Raw genomic sequence first — 15001 nt, 5'->3', positions numbered from 1 at the left:
TTACATACTTGGTACATTATTTGTACTGACGACCCTTTTGCCTGGGGACGCTGCGTTTCATGCCCGCAAGTCTCGATAGACAGGTCGAGAGTCCTCCAAATAGGCGATCAGCTCAGCGAAAGATGTTGGTACACTCCATTTGTTCAGGAGTTGCTTATGTGGTCAGTATGATTAGAACATGTACTGACTAGTATGGCTGGGACCTGTCTCGACCTTTATGACATTTATATACTCTTAGAGGCTTGTAGACATATGTGGTTTACGTGAAAGATTGTACGGCCTTGCCTGTCTATATTTTGAGTTTATAAATGATGATGTTGGCTTATTAGGACCGTATGTCACGTGTATATGATGATGTAATAAGAAAGATATACTACATTGGTACTCGGTTGCGTAAGGTACCAGGTGCCCGTCGCGGCCCATTGGTTTGGGCCGTGACAAGTATCTAGTGTGGCTCCTGCTCGGGGTTCTTTTAGCGGTGAGTCCAGCAGACCTGGCCCGAGTCAGTCACAGCAGCCACGCCCTCCGAGGGGTTGTTTTGAGTGTGGCGACATCCGCCATATAGTGAGGGATTTCCCCAGACTTAGGAGGGGTGCACCTCCACATACTTCTCAGCCACCACGTGCTCTACCGGGTACTCCGGCTATGATTCCAACACTTGATACCGCACCACCTACTCAGCCAGCTTAAGGTGGAGGTCGGAGAGGTCGAGGTCGCCCTAGAGGAAGAGGCCGGGCCAGATATTATGCTCTTTCGGCTCGTATAGAGGCAGTTGCTTCTGACTCTGTCATTACAGGTATTGTTCTGATCTGTCATAGAAATGTGCCGGTATTATTTGACCCATGCTCTACATATTCCTATGTGTCCTCTTATTTTGCCCCGTATTTGGGCGTATCTTGGGATTCTTTGAGTTTCCCTATTTATGTGTCTACTCATGTGGGAGATTCTCTTGTTATAGACCGCGTGTATCGGTCGTGTTTGATTGCTCTTAGTGGTTTTGAGACCAGACCCGATTTATTATTACTCAGCATGGTAGACTTTGATGTTATCTTGGGCATGGACTGGTTATCGCCCCATTATACTATTCTTGATTGTCATGCTAAGATCGTGATGCTGGCTATGCCAAGTTTACCGCGATTTGAGTGGAGAGGTAACTTTGAGTATACTCCCAGAAGATTTATTTCATTTATTAAAGCTCAACGAATGGTTGAGAAGGGGTGTAACGCGTATCTAGCTTATGTGATATATGTCAGTATTGATACCCCTACAGTTGAGTCAGTTCCAGTAGTGAGGGACTTTCCAGATGTGTTTCCAGCTGATCTCTGGGCATGCCGCCCGACAAAGATGTTGATTTTGGCATTGATTTGTTGCTGGGCACTCATCCCATCTTTATTCCTCCATATCGTATGGCTCCTTCTGAATTGAAGGATGTGAAGGAGCAGTTACATGAGTTGCTAGATAAGGGATTCATTCGGCCCAGTATGTCACCTTGGGGGTGCTCCTGTATTATTTGTGAAGAAGAAGGATGGTTCTATGCGGATGTGTATTGATTACCGCCAGTTGAACAAAGTTACAGTGAAGAACATGTATCCATTGCCTCGTAGTGATGATTTTTTGATCAGCTACAGGGTGCCAGGGTATTTTCCAAGATTGATTAACATTCCGGCTATCATTAGTTGAAGATTCGGGAGCTAGATATCCCGAAGACTGCTTTTAGGACTCGGTATGGTCACTACGAGTTTCTCGTGATGTCATTTGGGTTGATCAATGCCCAGCAGCTTTTATGCACTTGATGCACAATGTGTTCCAACCTTATAGAGACTCATTCGTCATTGTGCTTATTGATGACATTCTGGTGTACTCCCGGACTCGTGAGGATGATGAACAACACCTGAGGACTGCGCTTCATACCTTGAGAGAAAAGAAGTTATATCCGAAATTTTCAAAGTGTGAGTTTTGGCTAGACACAGTGGCATTCTTGGGTCATGTAGTATCGAGTGATGGGATCCAGTGGATCCGAAGAAGGTGGAAGCAGTTCAGAGTTAGCCTAGACCGTCATCAACGACGGAGATCTGAAGTTTTCTTGGTTTGGCGGGGGTATTACTGTTGATTTATAGAGGGTTTCTCATCTATTGCAGCACCTATGACCAGGCTGACCTAGAAGGGTGCTCCGTTCAGGTGGACAGAGGAATGTGAGGAGAGCTTTCAGAAGCTTAAGACACCTTTGACTACAACTCCAATATTGGTATTACCTACAGGTTCAGGGTCTTATACTGTATATTGTGATGCATCGCAGATCGGTGTTGGTGCGGTGTTGATGCAGGACAGTAGGGTGATTGCCTACGCGTCCAGACAACTGAAGGTGCATGAAAAGAACTATCATGTCCATGGCCTTGAGTTAGCAGCTATTGTTCATGCCTTGAAGATTTGGCTGCACTACTTGTACGGTGTCCCTTGTGAGATTTACACCGATCACCGGAGTTTGATGCATCTGTTCAAGTAGAAGGATCTTAATTTGCATCAGAGGAGGTGGTTAGAGCTGCTTAAGGATTATGATATCACCAATTTGTACCACCCTGGGAAGGCTAATGTGGTGGCCGATGCTTTGAGTCGCTGAGCAGAGAGTTTGGGGAGCTTAGCATTTCTACCAGCAGTAGAGAGGCCATTGGCATTCAATGTTCAGGCCTTAGCCAGCCAGTTTGTTAGATTGGATATTTTTGAGCCGAGTTGAGTATTAGCTTGTGTGGTCTCTCGGTCTTCTCTTTATGATCATATAAGGGAGCGTCAGTATGATGACCCCTATCTGCTTGTCCTTAAGGACACGGTCCAGCACGGTGATGCTAGGGAGGTCACTATTGGGGATGATAGTGCATTGAGGATGCAGGGCATACTATGTGTGCATAATATGGATGGTTTGCATGAGTTGATTCTCTATGAGGCTCACAGTTTGTGATACTCCATTCATTCGGGTGCCGCGAAGATGTATCAGGACTTAAGGCAGCATTACTGGTGGAGAAGAATGAAGAAGGACATAGTGGAACATGTAGCTCAGTGTCTAAATTGCCAGCATGTGAAATATGAGCATCAGTGACCAGGTGGGTTACTTTAGAAGTTAGACATTCCGGAGTGGAAATGGGAGCGGATCACTATGGACTTCATTGTTGGACTCCCACAGACTCAGCGGAGGTTTAATGCAGTTTGGGTGATTATGAATAGGCTGACCAAGTCAGCTCATTTTCTTCCTGTGATGACTACCTATTCTTTCGAGCAGCTGGCTCGAATATATATCCGCGAGATTGTCAGGCTTCATGGCATACCGGTATCTATCATCTCTGATCGGGGTACGCAGTTTACATCACGGTTCTGGAGGGTTGTACAATAGGAGTTGGGTACTCGGGTTGAGTTGAGCACAATATTTCACCCTCAGACGGACGGACAGTCCGAGCGCACTATTCAGATACTGGAGGATATGCTCCGCACTTGTGTGATAGATTTTGGGGGTGCTTGGAATCAGTTCTTGCTACTTGTAGAGTTTTCCTACAACAACAGTTATCAGTCGAGCATTCATATGGCACCGTATTAGGTTCTTTATGGTAGGCGGTATCGGTTTTCAGTGGGTTGGTCCGAGCCAGGCGAGGCTAGATTACTGGGTACAGACTTGGTTCAGGATGCCCTGGATAAGGTGAAGGTGATTCAGGATCGACTTCGCACAGCCCAGTCCAGACAGAAGAGTTATGCGGATCAGAAGTTTCGCGATGTTACATTCATGGTTAGAGAGCGGGTCTTGCTCCGGGTTTCGCCTATGAAGGACGTTATGAGGTTCGAAAATAAGGGCAAGTTGAGCCCAAGGTTCATTGGTCCCTTTGAGGGTTTGCGGCGAGTTGGGGAGGTTGCTTATGAGGTTTGCCATACCTCCCAGTCTAGCAGGAGTCCATCCAGTATTCCATATTTCTATGCTCTGGAAGTATCACGGCGATCCGGCTCATGTGTTGGATTTCAGCTCAGTCCAACTGGACTAAGATCTATCTTATGTTGAGGAGCCAGTGGCTATTTTGGACAGGCGGGTTCGAAAGCTAAGGTCAAAAAATATTTTTTCAGTGAAGTTTCAGTGGAGGGGCCAGCCGGTCAAGGAGGCGACTTGGGAGACCGAGCAGGATATGCGCAGCCGTTATTCTCATCTTTTCACCACTTCAGGTATGTCTTTATGCTCGTTTGAGGACAAACGATTGTTTTAAGAGGGGGAGGATATAACGACCCGGCCGGTCCTTTTGAGAGTAATATACCCGATCCCCTATTAATTTATTCCCCCGTATCTTTTCTGCTTATGTGACTTGTCGGGAGGTCTTATTTTTGGTTTCGGAGTGATTTGGGTACTTAGTCCCTAAAATGGAAGTTTAAGTCTTAGGATTTTGATCGTAGTCGGAATTGTGTGAAGACGACTCCGGAATGAAGTTTCGTTGGTTCCGTTAGCTCCGTTGGGTGATTTTGGACTTAGGGGCATGTCTGGATTATGTTTTGGAGGTCTGTAGCTGATTTAGGCTTGAAATGGCGAAAGTCGAATTTTATTGGAGATTTTGACCGGTAGCGAACTTTTTGATATCGGTGTCAGAATCCGATTTCGGAAGTTGTAATAGGTCCATAATGTCATTTATGACTTGTGTGCAAAATTTGATGTAAATCGGACGTGGTTTGGTAGGTTTCAGCATCAGTTATAGAAATTTAAAGTTTCAAGTTCATTAAGTTTGAATTGGAGGGTGATTCATGTTTTTAGCGTTGTTTGATGTAATTTCAGGGCTCGAGTAAGTTCATATGGTGTTTAGGACTTGTTGGTATATTTGGTTGAGGTCCCGGGGGCCTCGGGTGAGTTTCGAATTGTTAACAGATCATTTTTGGACTTAGGAGATTTTCTGGTGCTGGGCTGGTTCTGGTGTAATCGCACCTGCGCAAGGCTAACCACAGGTGCGAGCCCGCAGGTGCGAGAAATATGGCACAGAAGCAGAGTTGGGTGGATTGGTCAGGGGTCACAGGTGCATGGAAAAGGCCGCATCTGTGATGCCCACAGATGCGCAAGGCTGACCACAGGTGCGAAGTGAGACCGCAGAAGTGGACGAGATTCCGCAGGCGCGCACACGCAGGTACGGCCCCTTCATCGCAGGTGCGGAGGAAGAGGGGAATAAGTGAACTGCGTAGAAGCGCTCATTATTTGCACAAGCGCACGCGCAGGTGTGAGCCCAGGCTCCGCAGGTGCGGAAATGCTTGGGCAGTGTTTAAAACCGAAGGGCTTCATGATTTTTGTCATTTTGGACTTTGCAAACTCGGTTTAGGACAATCTTTGAGAGCATTTTCGAGAGATTTCTTGAGGTAAGTCCCTTTTGCTTATTTTTTATCAATAATCTTGCTTTCCCATTTATTTTCCCACCTAGTTAGGGTGTATTTAAGGTGAAAATTGGGAGTTGGAGGTTAGGGATTTGTTGAGTCGATTTGAGGAATTGAGTGGCGATTTGGTGTCGGATTTTGGTAATTTTGGTATGGGTGAATTCATGGTCGAGTGGGTGTTCGTATTTTGTGACTTTTACCTGATTCCAAGACGTGGGCTCGGGTAGACTTTTTAGGACGGATTTTGGAATTTTTGTTAAAGTCTTGATTTCGTTAATTAGATTAGTCTATTATAGTTGTATTTATGATATGTAATTATTTTTGGCTAAATTTGGGCCATTCAGAGTCGGATATTTGGAAAATGCATTGTTACCGATTGATTGAGTTTGGTTCGAGGTAAGTGGCTTTCCTAACCTTGTGTGGGGGAGATCCCCTTAGGATTTGGTACTGTTGTGATATGTGAGAGCCGGGTACGTGAGGTGACGAGTACGTACACGAGCTATTTTTTGAGAAATCCGATTTACTTTTACTGAGTAGCGACTTGTTTCCTTTAATTTGACTTATACTGTTTAAATGAGTATTAGTCTGTTTTTCATTCTTAATTGAGTTATTCCAACATGCGTAGTTATCCTGTTTAGTCTAATATCGCATGTCTACGTGCTTTAACTGCTTATTTGAACTCTATGAAGCATGCCTAGTTGATTTCCTGTTTTTCCTTGTTCTTTATTAGTCTTAACTGTAAAATTCTTTCTTTTGACTATGGTTTTTATCGGTTGAGTTGTGTGTTTACTTTTGAGACTACGAGGCGGTAAATCGGGATTTCTCCTTGCACATTTACTTTTGAGACTACGAGGCGGTTCCTCGGGAGTTCTCCCTGCATATTTACTTTTGAGACTATGAGGCGGTTCCTCGGGAGTTCTCCCTATATATTTATTTTTGTGACTACGAGGCGGTTCCTCGGAAGTTCTCCCTACACATTTAATTTTGAGACTACGAGGCGGTTCCTCGGGAGTTCTCCGTGCATATTTACTTTTGAGACTACGAGGCGGTACCTCAGAAGTTCTCCCTATATATTTATTTTGGGACTACGAGATGGTATCTCGGGAGATCCCCTGCTGTTTACCCCTGTGTGTTGTGTCGTTGCCTTGTTGTGTTTCCTTTTGTTAAATTCTAGTCTCTTATTATACTGTATATTCTCTTGCTTTATTTATTATATAGCAGCGGGCCTGACCTGACCTCGTTACTACTCGACCGAGGTTAGGCTTGGCACTTACTGGTACCGTTGTGGTTTACTCATACTACTCTTCTGCACATATTCTTTTGTGTGCATATCCAGGTACTACTTATCAGCCCCGCTATTAGCTGAGAGTAATTGTTGTTGTACGGAGACTTCAAGGTACATCTGTCGCGCCCGCATACCTCGAAGTCCCCCTCTATTCTCTCCTATGTCATTTACCTTCCGTACTTCTTTTGTTAGACTCTCGTGTATAGAGATACTAGTTTCCTTCTGTAGCTTGTGACTTACGATGTTCCGGGTTTTGGGAAGACTGTGCATTATAGAGTATTGGTTATTGTACATGCCGAGCGGCATTGTTATTAGTTATTCAGTTATCCATTGCTGTTAGTTGCCAAGCTTACTTTCATTTTTGTTATATTTTCGTAATTTGTTAGGCTTACCTAGTCGTAGAGACTAGGTGCACAACGTTATACGGAGGGAGTTTGGGTCGTGACATAAAGCCTCAATCTTTATCAAAATCTAAAAATCGATCCAAACGTCGACCCCCAGGCCCGCACCTCAAAACCCGGCAAATTTCACAAAACCCGAACACCTATTCCAATATGAGTTCAACCATACTAAATTTATCAAATTCCGATACCATTTTGTCCCTCAAATCATGATTTTTTATTTTGAAATTTTTCTTCAAAAACCTCTATTTTTCTCAACTCAAAACACAAATTAAATGATAACAATAAAGTTAAAATCATGGAATATATTAAATTCTAGGTGAAGAACACTTACCCAATTGATTTGCTTGAAAAACCCACAAAGCATCGCTCAAAACCGAGCTCTAGAACTTCAAAAATGTTTAAAATGGCTAACCCTCGGGATAGAGAACTTTATATTCTGCCCAGGTATTTGTACATCGTGATCGCGGAACAAATAATGCGATCGCGAAGAAGAAAAATAACAACTGCCGAAATGAATTACGCGATCGCGTAAGGAACAATGTGATCGCGAAGAGGGAAAAATGTTAGGGCCAGGTACTGCACTACGCGACCGCATGAGTGTGCATGCGATCGCGAAAGGGGAAGGGGGAAATCACCAGCTATTACAACTGAGCTACGCGAACGCGGGAAATGAAGTGCGAACGTGGAGAAGGCAGAAGCACACGTACGCAATCGTGAACAGGATTACGCGAATGCAATGAAGGAATGGTCAGCCCACCAAACAAGCCTTCGCGATCGCATAGAAGGGGACACCAGATATTAGCATAGGTATACCAAACAATGAGAAAATGGCCCGTAGCACATCCGAAACACACCCGAGGCCCCCGGGACCCCGTCTAAACACACCAACAAGTTCCATAACCTAACATGGACTCGCTCGAGGTCTCAAATCACATAGAACAATGTCAAAACTATGAATTGCACCAAGAATCGAACTTATGAACTTTCAAATCTTCCAACTTCTAAAACTCGTGCCGAAACCTATCAAATCAACCCGGAATGACGTTAAATTTTGCAGGCAAGTCCAAAATAACATAACGGAGCTGTTCGAACTCTTGGAATCACATTCTGACCCCGATATCACCAAAGTCAACTCTTGGTCAAACCTCTCAACCTTCAAAACTTCAACTTTTCCAACTTTCGCCGAATTGCTCCAAATTACCCTACGGACCTCCAAATCCATATCCGGACGCACGCATAAGTCCAAAATTATCATACGAAACTGTTGAAATTATCCAAAATCTATTCCGGAGCCGTTTACACAAAAGTCAAATTTCGGTCAACTCTTACCGCTTAAGCTTCCAAAAATTGAATCATTTTTCCGATTTGACTTTGAATCATCCGGTAACTGAACTCGACGACGCACGCAAGTCAATACACATAATATGAAGCTGCTCAAGACCTTATGCCGCCGAACGAGAATTAAATTCTCAAAACAGCCGGCCGGGTCGTTACACAAATTAAGAAAAGAGACATTCCTGGACAGTGAAATATTAATTTGATTTGATTTGATTTTTTTTTAATTTTTAAAGACAAAATGGTTTACATAAAAAAGTACTGTAATAAAAGTAAAATGTCCGGATTACCCCCTAAAATAATCCGGATGCAGAAAAGATAGCAAGACCGGCTACCGAGACTCCCATGTGACAGAGAACTTTTCAGGTTTGGCGCTCATTTATAGGTTTCTCTTCTGCCGAGGAAATGACTACTTTGGCTTTTAGTGCTAGATCATCAAGTCTTCAACTGCCTTTTTGAGGGTCCAACGGTCCTTTGTATCATGTTTCACTGCTCCAGAGTGGTATTCACATCTAGCATTAGCTTGGTGCAATGGGGACTCAGGGTTTGGCCGGTTCGGGGCCACTACTGCAGCAGACCTAGCCCGATTAGCTTTTGAAACAAACTTGAATATGATTCACCAATAGGGGTGAACTGATTCCTTCTGAGGGGCTCTCTTGGGCAAGGATTGTATTGGGAACATTTGGTTGGGGATTATATAGAGCTTGGTAGGGACGGGCATTTCTGGGAGGTGGAGCTCGATTTTGTGTATAATGTTGTGGCCGCGTGTAAGGTTGCGCGTTCATCACCACATAGGGAGGCGATGCCACAGCATAAGCAACATCTTGATGGGGATAATAGTGTTGTGGGACCTTAGGAAGCATATATGATTTGGTTGAATGACATGCAGGTCCCACTCGAGCTTGAAGCCATCATGGCTCCCTCTTCTCTCCCGTTTTTGTTCATCAAAACCCCCAAACCATTCATAACGGCTTGTGATGTGGCCTTAAAGGCAGCATGACTCAAGATTCGGCCCGTTTTTAAACCATTTTCGATCATATCCCCAATTTTGATAGCCTCGGCGAACGGATTACCCATAGCGGACATCATGTTCTGGAAGTAGTTCACCTTTTGGGACTGTTGGAAGATCGTAACTATTTCTGCTTTATCCATTTGAGGCTTTATCCTAGCGGCTTACTCGTGCCATTTGACAGCTTGTTCACGGAAACTTTTCGTGGTTTTCTTTGTCAAACTGGACACAGAGTTCTCTTTTTAGATTTTTCACTCTTGCTTTCTTTTTCTTTTTTCCTTTTTTTTGCTCTTATTTTTGTCACTCTTTACTTTCTTTTTCATTCTTCTCTTTTTTTTCTACCCAGTTTATTTGATGACAATGATTGAATTAGATGGGGGTTCCCTATATATCATGACGCCACATGAATCAGATCTTGTGTAGTTCGGAAATAGACTGACCCATTTTTCCTTTTTCTTCTTTTTTTATAAAGACTTTTAAATATTGTTGTCTCTTTTTTTTGGGGGGGGGGGGGGTTTCTTTTTATGGAATTTTGATTTTTTTTAAAAGAAGGAAGAAAATATTTTGGATTTTGACTTGAATTTTTTTTTTCTCCTTTTTTTTATCGAATGAAAGACTTCAAAAAAGAAGGAAAATATTTTTGGATTTAGTTTTTTTTTTTGGATTTTCTAAGGAAAGAATTCTTAATAAGGAATTAAGGAAAGGGAAAATATTTTTGAATTTTTTGAAAATTGGGGCCGGAACCGATGAGGTTTGCCTACGTATCTCACATCCGGTGAGAATCAGACCCGCGTAGTTTGGTCAAAAGCGGGAAATATTTCAAAATCTTAGTCTATTTTTGAACACCTTTTGAGTAAAATCAGACGCATATCAATTTTTGAACACATGGATTTTATGAGAACCATGTGAATTTCACTCTCTTATTCTCCCTCTCTTGGTTTTTTTTTCAATTGTCTTTCCCTATTCTAAAAGCCGTCAACATACAAACCCGATCAAAAAAAATACAAGTAGCACGTAAGATGCATCAGGATGGTCTAACTAGTTTCGGGTACACCTGTCCTAGATGGACCCAATGTTACATCTCGTATTTTCGTACGTAAATGTTTCGTCGTAAGTTAATCGACGTAGACATAAAGGGTAAGCGAATTAAAGAAAATGAGTTTCGTCGAAGGTGGTCAATTTGGGATATAATACGATCCGAGCCATAATGTCCGGTATTTATGGACTAGTACCATACAAGGTACCATATGACCATGATAGTATGATGTATAAGGTGTATTAAAAATAGGTAGTATTTTAAGTAATTTGAGATAAGTCTTAATTATGTGGGTAATTTATTAATTATCGGGTAACGGGATATTATCTAATTAATTAATGAGTTATGGGATAAGATTAACCCCTCCCCCCAACCCCCACGTGGCAGCAAGCCACTATCAAAACAAATGACTCTTAGTCATTAGGGGTAGGTGGCAACCAATTCAGGACTCTTAGTCATTAGGGGTAGGTGGCGACCAATTCAAGCATAAGGAATTTTTAAATCAAAGAAGGCTACATATATTTGGACAATTCAAAGATAAGCATTGTAATTCAAAGTAGATACACATCTTTCACCATTTAAAAGAATAGCAAAGTAGAAGGCAATCTGCAGTAACGCAGAAGGGTACGAACCTTCAAATATTTAAATAAAGATTTCATAGTATCTTAAGCAACGTGAGATTTTGCAATTTTAAGGAAGTACGGTGTAACCCTTCTTAAGAATATCACACGGATTTTTCCTTACTCCAGGTATGTTAAGGCTACCCCTTCTTTTTTTTTTTGGCATGATCTATACGACACAAACGAAATGAGCAAATGCACAACTTCCATAAATTACTCTATTCGTAGAAACGCTAGAGATGCGTATATTCTTGTTTTCCCATAAGTCTTATTATTCTATCGTCTGTTCATGGGTCTCGGAAAATAAGTAAGTTGATAAAGTCTATTTCATGATATTAATCAGAGGCATAATGGTCTTATGATACTCCGAAAGATTTTATTGGCGTACTTATCATGCATTGCATTCATTTACATTGACCCATGACCAGATGACGTTATATATGCGTATATATGTATAATATATGTATATGGGATATGGGAAAAGGTTACGGCATTATATACGCACCACCACCTAATCAGCTGGTGTATGTTGATGATTTTGCCCACAGTGGCCGAGATGATATGATGGGATGCCCTCTGAGACTTGACGATGTTATGTACACCTATACCTATACATGACACGAAATTTATACGAACGTGCATGACATTATAAATGTTTCAGGATTTACAAAATTATTTAGACTTACAGGTGGAATTCTTTATTCCATATTTCATCTATGTCTTTTATGTACCGATTTTTATGCCTTACATACTCAGTACATTATTCGTACTGATGCCCTATTTCCCGGGGCCTACGTTTCATGCCCGCAGGTGTAGGTAGGGAAGCTGACGGTCCCCCTTCTTAGGATCCTTGGTCAGCGAGAGTTGGCGTGCTCCATTTGATCCGGAGCTGCTTTTGATTTTGGTATGATATGCTTGTATAATGTATGGGTATGACGTGGCCAAATCCTGTCCTTGTACAATTGTATATTCTATTAGAGGTCTATATACAGTATTTATAGTTGGATAGTATGTGGCCTCGCCGGCTTCCAGGTTTGGATATATAGTTGTCTATAGCAGCCTTACCGGCTCGCCCAACTGTATTCCGCATGTTTATGTATATATGTATTTTGGACAGGTTTCCCTCACGTACAGTAATCATGTTTATATCTTAGACGCATGATTAAAGGTGTTCGACATGTAGGACTCGGGCATCTGTCGCGGCCCATCGGTTTGGGTCGTGACAAAAGTGATATCAGAGCAGTTCTATCCTAGGGTTGTCTACAGACCGTATCTAGTAGAGTCTTATTTATGGGTGTGTTGTTCACCACACTTATAAACAGGAGGCTAAAGGACATATAGGATGTTATCCTCTCTTCTTATCTTAGATCGTGCGATATAAGAATTCATGTTCCTAATGATATGTTACGTTTTCAGCGATGCCTCCGAAGACTACAGCCGCCCAGAAGGGAAAGTCCATGGTTGGTGAGGTTACTAGTCGAGCGCCACGAGTTACCAGGGCTCAGAAAGAGTCTCATAGTGAGATTCCATCTCAGACTTCACATTCCCCGCCCTCTCCCGAAGGGCTCCGAGGAGCATCAGCTCCAGCGCCCGCCCTTGTACGTTCAGCTCCTCAGCCAGATGAACCGGGTCAGAAGATAAGAGATGCTATTCAGCTATTAACCCGATTAGTAGCCGCACAGGCTCGGTGTCAGGAAGTAGGTATTGGTCATGCAGATAGGTCCATCAGTGCGAGGGTTCATGATTTCATTAATTTAGACCCTCTGGTATTCACGGGGGCAGATCAAATGAGGACCCTCAGGTATTCATCGAGAGAATGCAGAGGACTTTGAGGATAATGAAGGCCATTGCGACTAAGTTAGTTGAGATAGCTTCCTATAGACCCCAAGACGTTGCAGTTAATTGGTATGAGTCTTGGGAATTGTCCAGAGGTGGGGATGCCCCTCCAGCGGTATGGCAGGAGTTTACAGAATCTTTTTTTCATCATTATCTGCCACCAGATCTTAGACGGGCCAGAGTTTATAGGTTCTTGAGGCCGGGTAACATGAGTATTCGAGAGTACAGTCTTCAGTTTGATTTGTTGGCTAGGTATGCTCCCACTATTATATCTAAGATGGAGGATCGGGTTCACCGGTTCGTGATGGGGTTAGAGCCGCACTTGCTTAACGATTGTATGCCGGTCTCACTTCAGGCAGACATGGATATTTCTCGTATTCAGGCATACGCTCAGGGTGTAGAGAAGCGTAAGCAGAAGCAGAGGGCCGATCGTGAGCATGATAGGGCCCAAAATAAGAGAGCGAGGTCTTCTGGTCCTTCTGATGAGTTTCGAGGTGATCAGAGACAACAATACCCGAGGTATCTAGCCCAACCATCGGCTAGCACGCCCCCTCAGTTTGACGGTAAGAGATTTGATCATTCCACATATTCAGGGCCTGGTCAGAATTCCAAGGCCTCAGGTTCTCAGTATAGGGGTGAGTCAAGTTAGATGAGGTCACCCTTGCCCCGATGTGCTCAGTGTGGTAAGCAGCATGCCGGGCAGTGCCGTATGGGGTTGGGTATTTGTTATACTTATAGTTATCTAGGCCACGTTATGAGGGATTGTCCGACGAGAGGTGTTGCAAGTATAGCTCAGCCAGCAGGATATGTAGCTAGTTCGTCATCATCAGTACGCCCCCTGGGCAAGGTTCACAAGACCAATGAGTCGGGGTAGAGGCAGAGGCGGAGCATTTAGCTCGAGCGGTCCTCAAAACCGCATTTATGTGTTGGTAGGACGACAGGATTAGGAGTCATCGCTCGATGTTGTTACAGGTATATTATCAGTCTTCTCATATGATGTATATGCACTGATTGACCCAGGTTCCACCATATCATATGTTACTCCGTTGGTTGCTAGTAAGTTTGGAATAAAACCTGAATTGGTTAAACCTTTTGAGGTGTCTACACCTGTTGGGGACTCAGTAATTGCTAAGCGAGTATATAGAGGTTGTATAATAGTAGCTCATAGTCGATCTACCGTAGCGAACCCAATCGAGTAAGATATGGTAGAATTTGATGTTATAATGGGTATGGATTGGTTGGCTTCTTGTCATGCCAACGTTGATTATAGATTGAAGATAGTCCGATTTCAATTTCCAAGGGAGCCTGCTTTGGAATGGAAAGGTAATATGGCATCGCCGAGAGGTAAATTTATTTCCTATCTCAAGGCAAGGAAGATGATCATAAAGGGCTATATTTATCACTTAGTTCGGGTTCGGGATGTGGAAGTAAAGTCACCAACCATTCAGTCCATCCCTGTGGTTAATGAGTTTTTCGATGTTTTTCCCAATGAGCTTCCTGGTCTTCCGCCAGAGCGAGAAATTGTGTTTGCTATTGACCTACTACCAGATAATCATCCAATATCTATTCCTCCCTATAGAATGGCCCCTGCAGAGCTGAAAGAGTTGAAGGAATAACTAAAGGACTTACTTGAGAAAGGCTTTATCAGACCTAGTACATCACCGTGGGGAGCACTTGTGTTATTTGTGAGGAAGAAAGATGGTTCCTTACGGATGTGTATTGATTATAGACAGTTGAATAAGGTGACGATCAAGAATAAGTATCTGCTCCCGAGAATTGATGATTTATTTGATCAGTTGCAAGGTGCCAAGTGTTTCTCAAAGATAGACTTGAGGTCCGGGTACCATCAGGTAAGGGTTAAGGAGAAAGATATTCCAAAGACAGCATTCAGGACCAGATACGGGCACTTTGAATTTCGTGTTATTTCGTTCGGTTTGACCAATGCCCCAGCAGTATTCATGGATTTGATGAACTGTGTATTCAGACCCTTTTTAAATCTGTTCGTAATTGTATTTATTGATAATATATTGATTTATTCTCGTTCAAAGGCTGAGCATGAAGATCATTTGCGTACTGTGCTCAAAGTTCTACAAAAAGGGA

General features: G+C 43.0%; 1 protein-coding gene across 1 annotated transcript; it reads left to right on the top strand.

Moving 5' to 3' along the window:
* The first annotated feature begins 14103 nt into the window (after positions 1 to 14103).
* Positions 14104 to 14517, top strand: LOC138910278 (uncharacterized). The gene has a single exon (XM_070201507.1). It carries the CDS (start codon positions 14104 to 14106, stop codon positions 14515 to 14517), a length of 414 nt encoding a protein of 137 aa, XP_070057608.1.
* Positions 14518 to 15001: the final 484 nt, after the last annotated feature.

The sequence above is a fragment of the Nicotiana tomentosiformis genome, chromosome 4 (genome assembly GCF_000390325.3).
Source record: "Nicotiana tomentosiformis chromosome 4, ASM39032v3, whole genome shotgun sequence".
Classification (NCBI taxonomy): Eukaryota; Viridiplantae; Streptophyta; class Magnoliopsida; order Solanales; family Solanaceae; genus Nicotiana; species Nicotiana tomentosiformis.
This window is presented reverse-complemented; position numbering and strand designations above follow the sequence as displayed.

Coding starts and splice junctions, on each gene's coding strand:
- LOC138910278 (XM_070201507.1), top strand. CDS start 14,104: ATGGTAGAATTTGATGTTATAATGGGTATGGATTGGTTGGCTTCTTGT.